This window comes from Panthera uncia, chromosome C2, assembly GCF_023721935.1.
Source record: "Panthera uncia isolate 11264 chromosome C2, Puncia_PCG_1.0, whole genome shotgun sequence".
Lineage (NCBI taxonomy): Eukaryota > Metazoa > Chordata > Mammalia > Carnivora > Felidae > Panthera > Panthera uncia.
The window spans coordinates 8,436,825-8,455,905 of record NC_064810.1 but is presented as its reverse complement, the minus strand read 5'-3'; the positions used below and the strand labels follow the sequence as shown (position 1 = coordinate 8,455,905).

General features: G+C 59.0%; 1 protein-coding gene across 1 annotated transcript in view; it reads left to right on the top strand.

The window, feature by feature from the left end:
- The first annotated feature begins 8,295 nt into the window (after positions 1-8,295).
- The window catches only part of SIM2 (SIM bHLH transcription factor 2), a 51,296-nt gene continuing 40,510 nt past the window's right edge, over positions 8,296-19,081 (top strand). Inside the window, exons 1-2 of the mRNA XM_049629138.1 lie at positions 8,296-8,508; positions 17,663-17,745. Coding sequence (XP_049485095.1) covers positions 8,334-8,508; positions 17,663-17,745 — 258 coding nt within the window. The 5' untranslated portion in view covers positions 8,296-8,333. The remainder of the gene's footprint in view (positions 8,509-17,662; positions 17,746-19,081) is intronic.

Here is a 19,081-nt window from a genome sequence, read left to right as displayed (position 1 = left end):
CAGTTATCTTAAGTAGGCTTCAATAAACACGAAGATTATTTGTGCATGGTTAATAACGGCGTGGATCTTTTCCCTCCCTGGCCTCCCAACTACCCAGGAAGTAAAACCCAGTCGCATATGAGCTTTGCAGTGTCCACTCCCTTGTTTAAAGTGCTTAAAGGGGGTCTGGGGCCGTCACTTGTACCCCTGCAGTGCTGACACTTCCCAAACAAGTGGAAAACGGTGCCTGTGGCCTCGCTAAGCGAGTCATCGACTACCATGATCCAACCCTGCCGTTGCCATTCGCCTCTGGGTCCTTCCTTACCCCGTACTTGCTTGCACTTATTCAAAAGTTAGATTTCTCAATAAACTCTTCCAAGTATCCACCGCTCTCGTCCCCACCCCCACGCCCGGGGCAGGGGCAGGTGATTGGTAGCGCTTCTCCAAAATTAACAGGAAGATTGAGTGGACACCCGCCTGGCTGAGTTGGTAGAGCACGGAACTTTTGATCTTGGTGTCCTGAGTTCAAGCCCCACCTTGGGCAAAGAGCTTACATTAAAAAAAAAAAAAAAAAATAGATAAAATTAAAGCAAAGTTGAAACTAGGTCTCTCACACCACCGTGATTAACCGGTTTAATTGGCCTTGACCTTGGGAGCAGAGTAGCACCTGCACAATTCCACTGAGTCACACAGGCACCCTGACCACCCCTCTCATAATGAAGGAAACCAGGAGAAGTGACCCCTGAATGTGCAAATCTGCACAGCCAGCACGGAAGGTGCCCAAGGGCTCACCCGCCTGGTTCAAAATCTTGTGTGTGTGTGCGTGTGTGCGTGTGTGCGTGTGTGTGTGTGTGAGAGAGAGAGAGAGAGAGAGAGAGAGAGAGAGAGAGGCACAGAGTATTCCATAGTAAGATTAAATCACGTCTTTGTCCACATTCGGCTGGCGAACAGAGCATTAGCGCAATAACCAGGATTAGCTTGTTTCTGCCCTCTAAAAAACGAAGCCGGTGCTGGAGTTGGCGGTTAAAAATATTCATCAGCCACACAATTTGAATCTACCTTGTAGCTAGTTTATCAGCTAACCGATGCTTTTGCCAGGGAAAATATTCTTGGATTGAGAAAAATTGCTAATTTTTAGTCATTAGTTTTATATGAAAACGTGTTTTAACGCGTGCCTTCTCCTCCAGAAGATTCTTCTCTAGCATCTAAAAGGAATTCTGTCTTGGGGCAGTTAAACGAGGGCAAGCGACAGTGGAGGTCACCAGTCCCGGACCACGGGGGGCCTCCCACCAGCAAGGCTGTGCCGCCGGCAAGAGAATTTGACTCCGGAGCCGGACTAAATGCGCGGGAGCTGGGAGCGGTCTGCGGGGCTTTGGAGAGGCCCAGATGAAAGCAGCAGCCTTTAATTCCCACCAGACATCCCTCACCCAACGGCACCGGGTCTGTCCTCTCCCGCAGGCCTCCCGTGCGCCCCATCTCCCTCTGGTCCTCACTTCTCGCGTGGAAAGAATCTGGGAGGAGGGAGGGACAGAGCGGAGGCCGAGCAACCCGAGTGGGTAGGGTGGAGGTGTGCACCCGCTGCCGGTGCCAGGGCGGGGATGATGTCTTGACTGCCTCAAGCAGGCACGGGAGCCTCACGCACACCTCCCAGCACACACAACCGCACGCGCCCCAGCGCGCCGCGCGCCCCCGGCCCCCGGGCGAACCGAGGCCCACCCGCTTGTACACTGCGCCCCCGCACGCTCTTGCACCTCCCGCTCCGCGTACAGTGCGCCCCCTCCGTGCGCACCGCACCCCCCCCCCAATCCCTGAGTGTACTGACTCCCACCACCACCCCGTGCGCTCTGATCTGCCAGCGCTCGCTGAGCCTTCAACTCTTCGCGCTGATCGAGCCCCTCTGGCGGCCGTGCGCCTTGCGCCCCCTTCCGCCAACCTGCGCACGCCGCGTTTCTAACCACGCGGGGCCGCCCGGAGACTTTGCGCGCGAAAGAAGCGGGCCGCCGCCGCAAACTGTCTACAACTAACCCTTCCTGAGTCCGCACCCACCGCGGTGAGTAGTGGTCCCAAGTCCCTTCCGCAGAATTAAGAAGACCTGTAGCGTCGGAGAAGCCTGACTCTTGGCCCTCTCCGGCCGCCGGTGTCTCCGAGTGTGGCCCGCAGCTCCCAAAGCCGGGCTTCGGTGCAGGGTAGGGACAGTTGGAGAGGAGGGGTCCTGCCACCGCCTCCCTGCCTGGCCAGATGCGGTGACGTCTCCACGCCGGCTTGGGCCCGCGGCCGCTCAGATCTGAAGTCCGGCTTTGGCGCGTCCCGAACCCCGACGCCGGACTGCTCTTTGCCGTGGGCGTCGCCTCTTTCTCCTCCGTGGAGGGAAGAGTGTTTTCCTGGACACACACCTCTTGGGAAACCCGCCTACCACGCCGGCCGCTGCAAGAAAAGAAAAAAAATCTTCGCAGAGCAGTAAAACACTCACACCCCGGGCCGGGGCGGCCTCGCGTGCCCAGGGCAGGCTGGAGGGGGCTAGTCCAGCCCGCCCGCCGGCCCGCGGGCCTTTCTCTAACTCTCTCTACCGAACCACGAATAAACTAGCATACCTCTCTTTACAGATTTGTTTCGATTAGGGGGAAGGCTCCCCAATATTTGCTTTGCTTTGCAAACAACCCCGTTATATTAATTAAATGAAACGAGTTTATGTCCTCAAAGTACTTCATAACTCTGGTCTGTAGTCAGCCTTATATCAAAGACCTGCTAGGAAAAAAAAAAATTAAGCCCATCGGGTTTGTGCTCTTTGATGTGCAGAAATATTTATCTCTGGTGGATAAGATTTCTTTCGTTTTTTTTTTTTTTACGGGAAAATTTTGGTTGATGTTTTTGAAAGGTGGTTTCAGCGCAGTTGTTAATGAACGAACTGATTTTCAGATTTGAAGGCGGTATATAATTGGTATAACCATTGAGGAATTTGGGCGCACGCCGGACTAGCAAGACTCCTCCAGCTCAAAGGTTTCCAGGCACGACCCCCAACTAGCTGGAGGCGAAAAGCGATGGCTTTGCAGGGGAGACGACGTGCAATCTCTTCCCAGAACCGTGATCTTGTGATCTTTTTCTGTGAAAAGAGAACAGCGGAGGCTTCAGGCTGCGGGGTCCTGGAGGAGGTCGCTCAGCTCCTCCCTCCCTCTCTCCCCCCAACCCACCAAGGATCCCTTCCTGTCCCTGAGCTGGGATCCAGAGCTCTGGGCCCTGCTTGAGCCCCTCCCTGCAGAACACTGGAAGTCTGAGTGCATTGGGAGGGGCACGCCCAAGTCCTCCCCACCTCTTTTCAGAGAATGGAGAGAAAGTGGGGCCCGGCTGGGGAGACAGGGAAGGGAAGTGCAAAGGAGGGGCTACCCCTCACCCACAGGTAAAAGTAGAAGAAAAGAGCGGCCTTCTTCTATCCAAATCTGATGCAGCTTTCCTGGCTCCCTGTGGCCCGTGCTCAGGGACTTTGCTAATCACTACAATTAATTACCAGTGGCACTGTTTTTGGTTCCCCTAAATAAATAGACAGTAGCTACTCCCTTCCTAAGTCAGGAAGCACTGCCTCCACCTGAGGCCTCCAGACTCCAGTCTCAGAACCCAAAGTCGTCCTAGATAACTGAGTCTGAAGAAAAGGACTGTGGTCTTTTCAAAATCCCAGAGAACAGAGTACTTACAGCAGGCCCAGATAGGAGCCCAGAAGATGCAAATTAGCCCCCACAGCCTCAGGTTGGAGTGCCTCCTTCTCTTGCCCCCGGCCCCAAAATTATGCCTGAGGCACCACACGGAGGGCCAAATACTCAGCCAGGAAGGGGGTCCCTGGACCCGATACACAAGGGCGGATCTGCCCAAGTTACTGCCCACCCAGCTGAAAGCAAACACTTTCTCCAACGGAGTAACTTCCAGTGAAAGAAATTTATTTAAAAAAAAAAAAAAAAAACCAAAGAGAGAAACTTCTCTTCCTCTCCTTGGAAATACGTGAGCAGGACCAGTTACTGTCTAGACCTCTGGAGGACTGGAATCACTAGGAAATTGCCCTGGCTACCTCTAATTTCTTTTAAACAACGAACAGTGGTATTGTAACTGCCGGCTGATCCTTTCTGAGAGTAGCAATGACTCCAGGAAGAGTTGATGCTGTCTCCATGGGGCTTCCCCAAGGAAAGGAGCGAAAAATCGAAGTACTCTTTCGGATAGCTCAGACCAAAAACGCCTCCCAGCCATGATAGTCCTAGACGCGATGCTAGATGCTCGTGGGACCTTCTGCAGTAACTGTATCTTGCTTGGAAATCGAATAGATTGGAATGGCCGTAGTCCTGGATTTTCTATTGTCTCGTTTTGCTTCAGTGGTTGAAGGCCTCCTCAGACACCACTTCAGAGGGTCGCTACCCTCTCCCCCAAATCTAGTGCTAGGGACGGGAGGACTTTTCCTCCCGCCCCCACATCCTTAGTGACAAAGTCTCTGATCCTCTTCTGCCACTGCGGCAGCCTCTCCGGGAGCCCCATCCCCGGTAGAACATCTGTGAGTTTCCCCCTTGATCTCACTCGAAAGTCGGTTTCCGCGGGGGATGGGCCTCAGGTAGGCGCGGGGCGCGGCCTGGGGAAAAACAGTTGCGGAGCATCTGAAGCGGAAAATCCAAGCAGATGTGGGGCGGCCTGGGCCCGCCCCTTTCCTCTTGGGGCCTCAATTTCTTCCAGATCGGTTTCCTAATGGAAACTTTCTAAGAGGTGGGGGGGTACGTAAAGGCGTGCTGGTGCACCTCCGTGAGCCAAAGCCTGAGAACCAGGACTGGGAGTGGGGGCGCCTGGCGAACTGGCGGTGATCCCGAAGCCTGCTGACCTCAATGTGTGTGGGGGGGGGGGGGGGGGGCGGCTTCCCACCTGTCCTCTTCCTGCCCCCAGCTTCTCTTCATTCTACGTTCTGCAGGCTCCTTCCAGGCCAGCAGGGGAACTGCTGTTTGTGAATGATGCCTGGAGTTGAGGGTCTTTCGTGCAGCTATTACTTCTCCCCTGCAGGCCGGACTCCATACTCTGGGCGAGGCAGCTGGATTCAGCCCCAAAGCATAGACCAGGAGGTACTCCCGGCACCAGGAGCCCTGGAGCAAGGGGCATGCCGCAGGTGTCCCAACCAGTGGGTCAGTCTAACTAGCACATCTTAAGTGTTTTTCCCACTTTACACAGAGCCTGCGGGTGCCCTTTCTAAGTGTAACAGGGGTCCCAGGCTTTGTCCAGTAAAAAGAACTCTGGAACAGATCCCACAGGGCACACACGGGGTGGTGGGGAACGTTCTTCCTTCACTATTCCACGCTGACACCACTATTCTTCCCACCTGGGAAACTTCGGTGATGGGGATACGCGAGGGACGCGCGCGCGCGTGTGTGTATCTTGACTGGATGTGTGTTGGGGGCAATTACGACGCCCGCCTGGGAGTCTGCTGAGTTAGGCTTTAGGGACTGAAGTGTCCTACACCCGCACTTCAAACGCCCCGTAATGCTACCGCTCAAACCCCGAGATTCGAACCTGTTCTGCGGATCCGAGAACAGCGGCTGCCGCTGTGAAGATAACTAGATCTCAAGTACACTTTCCCGCAAAATCCGGGAAATCTGGTTTAAGGCAAGTTTCTGTTCTTGTTACTTGTTGGGTTCTCCCGCTTCCACTTAGCGGTGTTTCGGCCGTCTGAGTAATCCCTTTCAAGTCCCGGAGTAATTCTCCCGGGTCCGTAACTGAGGATCGGAAATCGTGGGGGTGAGGAAAGCGTTAAATCCTCCCGGAGCCAGGGAGGTGCCGGAGCGCACTCACAGGCGGCCTGCGCTGGCTGCGGCGGGGTTCGACCGGCAGTCCCTACCTCGCGGAGCCCCTTCTCCGGGAAGCCACAAGACGACAACTGCGCGGTCAGGCGCGAGATCCAGGGCAGGGAAGCGGGCCGGCGCCCTGCGCTCGGGTACTGCGTATCCTCACCGCTCGCGGCCGCCCGGACTCCTCCGCACGCACCGCTGGAAACCGGAATTTGCTCCTAGATCCAAAACCCCAAGGGAAAGTGCTGAGCTCCGCGTTGCGGGGGTGGGGGGCACCAACTCCGAAATTCGCGCTTCTCAGTGGCTTCCGAGCGCCGGCCCCGCTGGCAAGGCCACCTGTGGCTCCGGCAGGGCGCGGGGCAAGTGCGGGCACAGCTGGAGTCTGCACACGCTGTCTTGCCCACCAAGGGAGCTAAGACGCCTTCAACGTTGTCGCACCTCTGCCCTTCAAAGGGACTCCTAGAGATGGTCAAGGGCGCCCGCTGCAGAGTTGGTCGTGGTTTGCCCGCGCCCCCCCCCCCGCCCAGGCGCGGGGGGAAAGAGGCGGGTCCCGGGTCAGTGGGTGCGTGGAGCAGCTGGCTCCTCCAAGGGCCTGGAGGGAGAGAGGTGGCACCAGAAACGGAGATCCCAGCTGCGGAGCCCCGAGGCCCTGGCGTGTCTCCTCCCCGACCCGACCTCAAAATCAGGGCCCCCAGAGCCGTGCAGTCTGCGGCACGCGGCCGAGGGACCCGCAAGAGCCCGTGCCCTGCGTCCACTGCAGCTGCCCTCTGACCCCACGTGCGGGGGAAGCTGGCGCCTCCCAGCGCGCGCGTCCGCACGGTAGCCTGGGCGTTCAAACTGCTAGAACGGTGCGCGTCTGTGCGCCCGTCGCGACCCGGATTGGAGGAGGGCCCTTCGGGGTCGCAGGAGCGGAGCTGCGGGGGTGGCGTGGGGGTGGGCAAGAGGACTCTTGCGGTCCAGTGCGGCCCTAAGGGAAAGCACCAGGACGCCCTACGGCCGCCTCTCCGACTGCTTCTCCCTACTCCAGCTGCCCCCCCGCCCCCCCCCCCCCCCCCCCCCCCCCCCCCCCCCGGGGTCTGCCCCCCCCCCCCCCCCCCCCCCCCCCGGCCTGAAGCACCCGCCCCAGCCGCGATTCCCCGAAATTCCGGCTGCGCCGAGCCGGGCTGCGGGAATGGGTACTGTCGGGCCCTGTTCCCGCCGCCACCCTGGGCGAGGCCTGGCCGCTAGGCGCAGCTCCCGGTCCCCTCCTTTCGTCTGGCCCGCGCGTCCCCGCGGCCTCCAGCCCCTCCGGGGAAAGCACCGATCTTCTTTCGCTCTCGTGTTTCGGGGAGAGAAAGGGCAGAAAGGTCACTTCCGAGCCTCTCGCTCCCGCCCTTTCCTGAGTTGGGGGGGGGGTCTTCCCTTCGGGGCTCCCCCCCCCCTTTTGGCCCTCGGCCCTGCAAAGTGCGGAGGTGAGGGCGCGGGACCAGCGCGGGCTCGGAGGACTGGGTCCACCCCGGAACGGCACTGGCCAGCGGGTCCATCCGCCTCCCCTCGGCCACGCGCGCCCAGGACCGGTCGGGGAGCAACGGGGGTGGTCTAGGCATCACTCCCCCACTTCCTTCCCTCCCTCGCCCCTCCCCGCCGCCCGTCCGAGCGCCCAGGTCCCGGGACCCGCTCGCAGGAGCCGGTCCCCACCGCGCGCCGTGTGCACTCACCGCAACTTCCTCGAGGCCGGGAGCGCGCGGGCCTCTCCTGGGAGAGTCCCTGGAGGCAGCGACGCGGAGGCGCGCCTGTGACTCCGGGGCCGCGGCGGGGTCGGGAGGCGAGATTCGCCGCCCCCGCCCCCGCCGCGGTCCCTCCCCCCTCCCGCCCCCCTCCCAGGGCCGCGGCTGCCGAGTGCTCCGCCCGAAGGCGGGTCCGCCATAAACAAACGCGGCTCGGTCGCACGTGGACCGCGGAGCTGCTGCGGCTCGCGACACATCGCGGGCTCCGGGCGCCGCGTCTCCAGGCAAAGGGAACGGCCAGGGAGGGCAGGAGAGCGCGCCCGGGCAGGGCCCCAGCCGCCTCCGCCCCAGCTCCCCTTCGCTCCCCTCCTGCTCCATGGCTCCGCGGCCGCCGCCGCCCATGCCGCCCTCCAGTCCGGAGGGGCCTCGCGGCAGCGGGTACAAACACTCGGTCAAGGACTGAGCGGCACCGCCGCCTCCTCGCTGGCCGCTCTCCACCCCCCAAGGAAAGCCGAGGCGCGGGAGACTAGGAGAGAGAAAGGAAGAGCGAGCAGAAGCGAGCGGGAAGTCGGGCTCTGGGCTCCGCGGGACAGTCCAGCCCGGGGGAGGCTGCGCCCGGGGCGGCGGAGCGCGGAGCGGCGCCGCTGGGTCGCGCGGAGCTCCGGGGCCCAGCGGCTGTGGAGAGGCTACTCGGTGCCCCAGGCCGGCCGCGCGCACCTGCCCCGGGCGGTGCCCCAGACTCACCTGGACCTCGGAGGCCCCTTCCCCGTCCCCGCCGCTGCAGCCGGAGCGAGGCTCCGCGGGCCTGGAGCACGGCTGGGTCTAATATGCCCGGAGCCGAGGCGCGATGAAGGAGAAGTCCAAGAATGCGGCCAAGACCAGGAGGGAGAAGGAAAATGGCGAGTTTTATGAGCTGGCCAAGCTGCTCCCGCTGCCGTCGGCCATCACCTCGCAGCTGGACAAGGCGTCTATCATCCGACTCACCACCAGCTACCTGAAGATGCGGGCCGTCTTCCCCGAAGGTGAGGCCGCAGGTGGGCGGCCGAGAGGGCTGGGGGAGCCCGGCAGCCTCGGCCCAAGCGGGGATCCGGAGCTGGCTTGGAGGGCCAGTGCCAGCGCGTTTGGGGGAGGCCGCGCGGGGAGCCTGGGCTCCTGCTGCAGAGAGGAGACAGGTCTTGTCGCCGGGTGAACCGGACCATCTTCTGGTCCAGGCGTGGGCCAGGTGAACCAGGAATTGTTCTGTGAGCATGCTAGCCTCTTCTGGTTTTCCTGCCTCCCTTCTTGTCTTTTCTTTCATTTCTTTAATTCCCTTTTATTTTGTCCTTCTTTCATTACTTGCTCTCTTTCTGCGGAGGGGAAGTGTGTGCACCCCGACCAGGGATAAGACGGACTTGCTGATCCTGGCCTGAGAGAGAGCAGAGTGCACCCAGAGGCCTAGGCCCGGAAGGCCCCGGCTGTAAGCAGGGCACTTGTTTGAGGCCCGGGCCTTAGATTTGGGACTCTGGAGCTGCATCTACTTTGCTCACCTCCCCTGGGGGGGGGGGGGGTGGTGGGAGGGCTGGGCAGAGCAGGGCAGGAGATACCGAAAGTAGGTGAGCCGAACCCCCCCACCCACCCACACAGGAGAGAGGGGCAAATAGTACAAAGATGGCAGGCAGGCCTGAGCTTAGTCTTTTCCTGATTGGAATTATAAACCCGGAGGGGCAGGTGCCATGGTGGACACGGGTCACCAGGACCCTTGGGTCCAGCAGACTCCTGGTGTGACGGCCAGCATTCCCTGCTAGCACATGGCCTGCGGGTGACCATGGCTGCCAGGCTGGGCACTTCTGAGAAGCAGGGCCATGGAGGCCTGGTCACCACAGCATTCCTTCTGGTGTCCCGGTGCTTCTGAACCGATCACCTTTCAGTGGCTCTGTCCCCAGCCAGGGTTGCTGCAGCCTGGCGTGAGAGATCCTGACACTTGGCCGGGACACTCTGCACGGGGACCTGTTGGGCAGGACTGAGAAGCCAGTAGGGCTGTGGAGCCCCAGAAGCCGGTGGGGGAGTAGAGACCACTTCAGCGGCAGGACACCAGAGAGTGGCCGCAGTGCAGCGACAGGTGTCCTGTGGGCACAGGGTGCTTCCGTTAAGGCAGTGCAGGGCCAAGCGATCGACCAGGAGTCAGCAAGCTTGACCTCTGTGTTGGTGGCCCCAAAGCCTGTGACATGTAATTGGCTCTGGGTCTGGAGCCACACTTCACACTAGCTCCCCAGTGGAGCTCAGGGGGCCTGTCGGCCATCGTGACCTGCAGCCCTGCACCCTGCACACAGCGGGCGGGAGATCCAGGGGCCACGGAAGCAGTAGCCCGGCTTAGCCCTTGCCTCCCAGCTGGGGCTCCAAGACTCCAGGGCTGTCCTCCCTGGTGCGGGAGCCAGTGACCTGTGCCTCCGCACCGGTCGACACACCTTTCCTTTTCTAACCCCGGTATACCGAGGGGCCCCCACTCCAGCCCCTACTGGGAGCTGTCTAGCGGGTGGTCGCTATCAGTCTGCCCAAGGGTGACCTCTCCACCGGAGAAACAGATTCCTCTATGGCTGAGATTTCACTGAAAATTAAAAGAGAAATACGTTTTATGAGGGCCAGGTCTCCTTCCCACCCGGGGAAGGAGTGGTGGTGAGCCGTTGTTTTTCTTCGTTTCTTTCTTTTCAAAATTTATGTATTTTTTTCCGAGTGAGCCCTGTCTTAATCTGCACAATACCAGCAGGTGTGGAGACAGGACAGGACCCTGGCTCCTATCACTTCCCCAATGGAGGGAAACACATGAGAAGCCAGGATCGGAATATTAAGTAGTTTGTTACCAGCGATTTCGAGTAAGCCAGAAATTAGTTAGAAAGGCAGGCCTGGAGAAAGAGGACTAATTGTAAGCCATTTATTGTTTGGAGCATTTCCAGGAAAGCTTGCTAAAAATTGGGAAGTGGTGGGTGTACTACTTCTGCAGATATTTAAACTAGATCTGGGTGTTCTAACTCTGGGAAGTGAGTCTCCAGCCATTTGGGCCCAGAATTACTTGGCCCCGAGCCCTTTGCAGGGGTGGGCTAGCTGGGGGTCCAGGACGCAGAGCACCAGGCCCTTGTGCTTTGTTGGGTAGCGCGCTTGGAACTCCCAGAGCGGTCGGAGGGAGTTGTTTGGTCCTACAGTTTTGCAAATGGCCCCGAATCTACGGTCTAGATAGATAGGCGAAGGAAGGAGGGGTGATGTGCCCCGGGCCCCCCTGCAGGGCCGAAGCAGGGAGCCGGGGGCCTGCCTGGAGGGTGGACATGGAGGCCCTGGGCCTGGAGCTCTGGGAAGTGGCCCGGCTCCCCTCAAGTCCGTCTGGGTCACAGAGTTGTGAAGCTGGGTGCCTGGGCCGAGAAAGACGGGTTTAGAGAGACCTCAATTATGCAAAATGACGCTCACCACTCTGGTAGCTCTGAAGGGCGGCCTGCGGAAGCCGCGCCGTAATTGATTTAGCCTCTGTTCTCAAGCCTGGGTCTGCGCTGGGGGCGGGGGTGGGGAGGGGGGGAATGGAATCGGGCCTGGAGGAGCCGCACGGATCCGGGCGTCGGCATCAGGGAGGTTTAGGGCCAAGGCAGTCTTGCGCGGCTGCGGCAACTCCCAGATCTGCCCCGACTCTCGTCTGCGGACGGAAAGTTGCCGAGTGAAACCACTGTTCCATACCCCCGGAGCAAGCGGAATCCCCGGTGAAGAAGGATCTAGAGGCCAAGCTAGAAAATGAACAGGAAAATCCAAAGGAGCCACTGGCATCGCCGATTAACCCTTCGTCCCTGAGAAAATTGCAGCCAGAGAGGGGCGGGCCTTTCCCAGGGTCCCACAGCAAGGGCGAGCGCCGGCGGGGCGGTGGCTGCTGTGCCCGCGGCCAGCGCCTGTTCTCTCCCTGGGCCCGAGGCCATTGGCCTTGGCTCCTTTCATCCGGAGACCACCTGGGGCAGGGGAGAGATAAAGGAGCTCGGAAGAGTTCCACTTAGGGGCAGAAACAGGCCACGCGAGCCAAGGTGGACACTCCCCAGGGAGGTCAGACTGCAAGCTTAGGAGTGCCTGCAATTTTCACAACCCTTCCAAGGCTCTGCTCTGTTAAGCGGCCCCACTAGACCTCGGTCTCCTTGTCTGCAAAATGGGCCTTTAGCAACTCCATAGCTGTGCAAGCTTCCTGGGATCAAGTGTGAGAAACCAGGCAGTGCAGGTGGAAAACTGGTTCTTAGTCCAGTCACTGCTTCCTGGGAGCTCACGGTGTTGCCTGGGCCAGATGTGGCTTAGATGGCAGAATGCCCCACTGTGTGGACCTCTGGGCCTCACTGCAGTTGGAAGACCCGTTATTTTCTGGGCCCCCAACGTCTTCTTCCCGTTAACAGCTAAGAAGTGGCAGGTAGACAGGGAAGAGGGCAGGAGAGCAAGCCTGGCTTTGGAAGTGGGACTCAGAATTGAAAACTTAATGTGTTCACCGGTGGCTAGGAAGGCCTGGTACACGCAGGGCTCAGGGTCTGCCTGCCCTCTTTGCACTGTGGCCTTCCCTTCAGGAGACGGGGCGCTTTGGAAGCACAGAGGCACAGGGTGGGAGAACTCTGCTGTTCCCTGGCCATAGCTGCATGGTAGCCATGCCAGGCAGGACGAAGGACAAGTTCCTCCTTCAGGTGATGTATGCTGGGCCTCAGGAAGCCCGAGTCAAAACCGCAGAAGCTCCGAGGCCAATCCGGTGGCTGGTTAAGCTCCTTCTTAGGAGCCAGGATTCCGATTTCGCTCTCAGCAGTGGGGTAGAGAGTGGTGTCCCTTGTGGGCCCTTGTGCACAGACAGCTGACCCGAGGGACTGGCCTGTGGTCCCAGCTTAGGAATGGAGCTGGAAAGTGAGGCTGACTATAGCAAGGAGAACAGAGCCCCTCCTCCTCCTTTCCCAGACCTGAAGACTCTAGACAAGTGCGGGTGAAAGCAGGGGAAGGGAGTGCGACATTGTCATTCTCACACAAAAATAATGGGAGTTTGAGGCCGGAATCATTACCGTGGTGGAATGCGTCTGGGTTGAGACTCAGGCAGACGCCTGGAAATTGTTGTCGGGAATGGAAACGCTTTGATTTATAGGGTTTGCTGAAGAGAAACTCACCCTAAACTTCAACAGATCCGAGCCCATTTTCTACCGAAGCCTGGAATAATGTAGATTTAAAAAAAAAAAAAAAAAGCTGACTTTTTTTTTTTTAGAATAAGGTGGAACTTTACAACCCTCTCCGCATGGGGTCCGGGAGGGCGAGCTCCCCGTCGCCGAGCAGGAGGCTGCGGGCAGTGGGGAGGAACTCCGGGCTGCGGGGCCTTGGAGGCTCGAGGCAGGACCTGGAGCGCGCGCCAGCCGCCCATTCGGGCCCCCCGGGGGCCACAACCCGGGCCGCGGCTGCGCGCTCCGGGGCGCGGACGGGAAGGCGGACTGGACGGCGCGGGGCCACGAGCGCTCCGCAGTGCGGGCGGCGGCCGGGCCTGCGCCCCAGCCCCCGAGGTCTCGGCGCGAAGCTCTGGGCGCCCCGGGCCTTCCGTCGGGCGTCTGAGCACGTACTTGGCCGGCGGCCAGGCGGGGCCGGGCTGGAAGCCCCCTCCCTTCCCCGTCCGGCCGGGCCCAGCGAGGCCTTCTCGGGGCGCCCCCACCCACCCCCCGCCTTCACACCCTGTGCCTGGACTCGGTGTGCGACGGTTGGTTTGGAAAAGGGCCCCAAAGCCGGGCTTCCCGGGGACCCCGGGGAGAACGAAGCATTCCGAGGCCAGAGGCTGAAGCACGCGGAGGAACCCCAGAACCGTGAGAGTTTCCTGGGTCCTGGAGTCGAGCGAGGCGGCAGTGCCAGCTCTGGGCTCCCCTGGAGCGTCGAGGCGGGAGCCCGGGCTCGTACTCCCCTCCCTCCCCCGTTACGCCCTCGCCTAGGCGCGCGACGCACGATAGCCAAGGACGGAGCCCCTGAGCCTGCGGGCCCCGCTGGTGGTAATACCCCGAATGCCGGTTGTAAATGCCCCCGCAGGGTGACGGGCGTCCCTGGTTCGCTCCCGGCGTTCGGAGGTGGGGGGTGGCTCTCGGTGGAGGAGCTGAGCAGCACCTCGGCACCCCCCTCCCCCCCCACACACACCCTTCTGGACTCTGGAGTAGTCTGCAGTCAGCCAGCATAACCTTGTGTCCTCGCATGGTCCACGGATTCGCAAGAGGCCGTGCTCCCCAATAACACGCCTCTTTCTCTGCCAAGGCGCTGGTAACTGGGAGACTACGGAGGAGGAGAGAGCTGGAGGCAGGGAAGGAATGGGAAGGCAGGAGAAGGCTGGACCAAGGCGTTGGTACCACCGAGGCCTTCCACTGGACCCAGGGCTTTGTCGGCATCCTCTGGTTTAGCTCATTTAATTCCACAAGCACCACCCCACCCCACCCCCTACTTTGGAGTTAAAAAATAGAGGTTAGAGGTCAGGGCTCTTGCTGGAGATCAGACCATCCAGACCCACCCAGCTGCCATCTTAAACGCAGGAGCGGGAGCAGAAGGAGGTGAGACCCCAGTGTGTCCCCTGGGGACTCCAGAAAAATCTGTCCTGGATTTTTCTCAATCTCAGATCCAACTCTCCATGGATGGGTGGTGGCAGGGTCAGGCATTCCCTTATTAACCCCGCCTGGTTTTCACAAGATCCCTGTGAGGAATGTTTGTGTCACCTTCTAGATACCCAAGGCTGCCTTCAAGAACTGGCCATCCTGGGAGTTCTTACCAAACTCTGGATCCTTTATCTGAGGTTGCACAGCTCAACAGCTGTTTGTTGACTGACTAACTGAGCACTCAGAGAGGAGGGACCATATTTAGATAGCTTCAGTGGCAAGAGAGCCTGGTAAGTTTTAAACCGAACAGCAACGAGCAAGCCAGCCAGACCACCAAGTGTGAATACCAAGTGTAGGTATTCACGAACCCTCGGAGGCAAGGGGTGGCAGAAAGGGGTTTCCTGGCTCCTTTTTCCTCTGACCCAGTGGCTGACCTCCTCTTCCATGACCTGGCCATCTGGGTTCCTAGTAGCAGGGAGTCCCCTGCAGACACATGTAGGTCAATTGGGATAGTAAACCCTGGCAGAGGAACCACAGGCCAGGCTTGGGATCCACCCCCTCCATCCGGCAGGTTCCCCCACAGTCCGTGGAGGTGGGGAGGGCTCCCAGGATCAGGTGAGATAGACCACCAACTGATGATAACCTTGTAGGAGTTTAGCTCAGTCTTACCCTTCTCCCCTCATTTCTCCAACAGATAAAGCCCTTTGTTAGGTCCAGATGAGGGCCACGAGCCCAGCACCTACTTTTTCGGGGTATATGGCTTTACAGCACCAAGATGTTCGTTGCTGTTGTTGTCACAAACCTTACCTTATTTAGTCTCTACATTCAGCCCACCTTAGATAGATTTTTATGGGTGGAGTGGAAAGGCCCCACCCACAGAGGTTCCTTCCTTCCTGAGAGAGCGAGAGAGAGGGCACGCACATGCAAGTGGGGCAGCGGGAGAGGGAGAGAGAGAATCCCAAGCAGGCTGCACGCACAGCACAGAGCCCAACAAGGGGCTCCATCTTGGTGAGAGCATGACCCGAGCTGAAATCCGGAGTCCTAGATCAACCTAGGCCACAGAGGTGCCTTACCCACCACAGAGGCTTCTAATGCAAGAGCTGGCTGTGATGGCATGGGGGCACGGAAGCTTGAGGGGAACCTGTCCATTAGCCCTGCCACCTCAGGCTAGGTCCAGAAGGGGCATTCAGACCAAATTCTAGCAGCAAGGCGGAGGTGTGAGGAAATTACAGGAAAAATTCTAATGATATAAGAGAACAAGCTCTATTGAAGTATCTGAGTATTTGAATTATATGAAAAACTGTCCTGTGTACCCAGTGCACTTTTGCATATCAGCCAGAGCCGCCCATGCAGCTTTCGGGAGAGCTGGGCAGGGAAGTCTGGTCTGGGTCTGCACCTTTCCTGAAGGTGCAGATTTCCCCAGGTGACCTGGCTGCAGACACTGCAAGCAGCCTCGTCTGGGAGGTCGAGTTCACTTTTCCCACTGAGCCAGGCAAGGCCAGTGTGGTGCAAACCAGGGAAAGGAACCAGGAGTTGGGTAAAGGAGAGTTACCTGGGCACAGTTGTCCATTTTCAGAAATCACGATTCCTGGGTCTTTATTAAATTCTTCTTTCATTTAGGCCCCAGGGCTCTTAAATTTTGGTTCCTTAAATGGAATAAACGTTGACCCCACCAAGCCATCTGTATAGATGGGGGTGTGGGGGGGGCAGGGAAGGACCTGCTAGTGAAAGTCAGTGGCTCCCTAGTACTGTGGTCACCGTGGTACTCCTTGGGAGGGAGAGTGGGTGCACAGTGATTTCCTGGGGTTCAGAAGACACCTCTGTTCACGTGGTGGAGACTGAGGTGCTGGGATCCCGTTTGGGGGATCAGGATATGATGAAACTAGCCACTCTCTTACAAGGAGACCAGGATAAACCCCAAATCCCTAGAGCCCAGGAGGAGAAATTAAAGGTCATTCCTTTTTTAGTAGCGGGACAGTTTGTTGGGAAGGGCCTCCAAAGCTTTTGCGGGGGGTGGGGGGCTCTGATTCCCTAGGTGTCTTGGGCCCCGCGGCTCCCTCGGGCTTGGGGCGGAGGCCTCCGGAAACTGAGATGCCCCCACACCCAAGGGAACAGTGGGAGAGACCAGAGTGCCTACCTGGCAACTTTCCAGGCAATCCACTCGCTGTGGGTTTGGAGGAGTTGTGTGGTCCCAGGAATGGTCCCTGAATTCACTGTGACTAGGCAGGGTTCCCCAACCCGCGCGTCCTGCTCTGGCTTCGAGTCCCGCACTCCCGGTGCACAGTGGGGTGGGCAGGGATTGGGCCCGCCTTCCGGCCTGCTGTTCCGCGCGGAGGGGAGGCGGCCCCCCCCCAACCCTAACCCCCCCCCCCACCGCGGGACCCACAGTTCGCCCCTCAGGGGTCGCTGCCGGGGAGAAGGGGCGGGTGGACCGCAGGAATGGGCCTGGAGCCGCCATCTCCGCTGGGGGGAACGGGGCGCAGGCTGAGACAGCACTCCCGGCCTCGCCACCTCGCGCCGCGGCGGGGAGGTAACTGGACCTAACTGGACGGATGCAGGCCAGGCTCCCAACCCCAGGACTCCAGGGAGCAACACTTAGCTCCACAACGTCACCCGGCTTTCCTCCTCACTCCCGAATATGCAGACGAAAGTCTGGGATTTCTGGGGTCGCAGCAGCTGAGCCCGGAGACACAGGAGAGGAGGCTTCCCTGGGCAGGGCCCCTGTCCCCTGGTGTGGTTTCTGAAACCCTGGTGACCTTCAAGGAGGTGGTGGGGAGAAGCAAGAGGCCTTGGGGGAGCAGTTAAAAACTGGGGCACCCTAATTATGTGGTAACAGCTACCTTCCAGAAATCCTCGAGTACTTACAGGGCTCCCACCGCCTTCTGCCCATACCCCCGCAGACCTCTGGCGTATTTGCAGCTGGCCCTAGGGAAACCCACCTCCCCCAAACCCTTCCCAAGCTGGAGGAGGGTCGGTGCTCCCAAGGTGCCTGCAGGGGCTGGGGAGTCCGAGGGATTATGTGAGGTCAATATATGTATCATATGCGTATTATACGTACTATGCTGGAAGAACTGCATCCTGGACGGCGAGGTCTTTTTCGTCTGGGCCTCTCTGCCTTTGGGAAAATGCCTGTTTGCTGGCAACTCAGCAAAGGGAGGGAGGGAGGGAGGGAGGAGGGTCCTTGGGGGAATATTTACAGGTCAAATCGATATCCCCGTTTGGCTTCAAGGATGGCCAATTTCAAAGCAGATTAGATTACTTTGTGGCATTTCAAATAAAACGGCAATTTCAGAGCCGTGAGCACGTTGGCGACCCACGGGAGCTGTGGGCCTGGCGAGCTCAGCGGGCACTGGGGGTGCTTGGACCCAAGGCCTCGGCGGGAATATCTCCTCTGGCCTTCTTTCTCTTTAATCCAGAGCAAAGGGACGATGGCAGGGGCACAGACAGCGACCTGCGGGGCCGGGGAGGCCGCTGGGGGGGGACGCTCGGGACTCCAGTCGGCGCCCGGCACGGATGCAGAAGTTCCCCGTGCTCTGCCTGGCGTGGGGGCCGGTCGATCGGCGCTGCTGTTGACCCGTTTGCTTTATTCCGGATCCAGGTTTAGGAGATGCATGGGGACAGCCGAGCCGCACCGGGCCCCTAGACAGCGTCGCCAAGGAGCTGGGATCACACTTACTTCAGGTAAAGCCTCCTTGCGGAGAGGAGCCGCCTTGGCCTAAGGCTCTGACCCGTGCCGGGTGGGGCTCCCTTCTTACCCCCGCTCCCAGTCTCAAGGTGACCCTCCCCAAGGAGCCCCAGGTGGGTCAATAGGACACCATCAGAATGCAGAGGTCGCCAGAGGCAAGGGACAGCTCCTGAACCTCCAGCCAGTTGACGACCCCATTCGCCCCATGGATCCCCCTTGCCCCTTGCTTTCCCCTGGGAGGCCGGGACTGGGGGAGGACTCAGCTCAACCGGAGTAACCTAGGGCCAGCCCCACTGTGATCTGATCTCCCAGCCTCAGTACTCACTAGACCTTGAGACCTAGGCCTAAGGACGCCCGTGGTCGCAGGCAGGGTTCTTTCCAACCTTACTTCCCTTAGCGAACTTTTGTGGAGCGCTTGCTCTGTGCCAGACGTGTGCCAGGTGCCTGAGCCAAAGAAGGAATGAATCAGGGCTCTGAGCCAGAGTGGCAGTTTTAAAGCCTTTGACAGTCGTGTATGTTTGGAGGGGGTAAAAAAAAAAAAAAAAAAAAAAAAAAAAAGACAGCATCTATAATAGAATATTAACTATTAACAGTTGGCATTTATTGGCAGTTTACTATGGACCAGATTCTGTTTTAAGTCTTACTGTGTGATCCTGGGTCACCACCACCTAGAGTAGGTTCTATTTTTGGCTCCATGTTTATAAAGGAGGAAATTGAGGCACAGAGAGGTTAAGCAACATGCCTGAGATCACACAGCAAGTGCTGGGGCCTGGTTCATCCCAAGTCGTCCAGCTCTTGAGCGCTGCAGGTCACAACCTGGTGCAGCCTCAGGTGTCACAGAGGGAGCCCTTATTTGGTTTGTGGTCAGCCGCTTAGGGCCCCACGCCTCTGAGTCATTCTTAGCGCCCCCAGCTCGGAATCATTCAGTCCACGGTTGCTAAAATGCTCCTGACCTCGGATTTCACTCGCGGTGTCCACAGCTCTGGCCGGGTAAGCGTGCACACGACTGGCCATTTCCAAATCAGCAGCTGGCACTGAGTGGGGACAGCAACGCCTAGTGTCTCAGAATCTTTCAAATGCCCTTTACAGAGCCTCATCAACGACCCGATTCATTCCCCCCCCACCCGTCATTTGTCTCTGCCATCGAAAAATGCTCACCAAGAGCTGTTTTGCATTTCCACCTTCTATTTCGTGTTTTCTTTAAAAGAAAAAAAAAGTTGGCGACAGTAGGCAGTGACTTGGGTCATCGAGTCAGCCAAGAGCACCGCATTTCGAAAAAAGCGGATCTTTTAAAAACCCCTTTCCCTGAATGTCCTGGTGGGATTTCCGCCC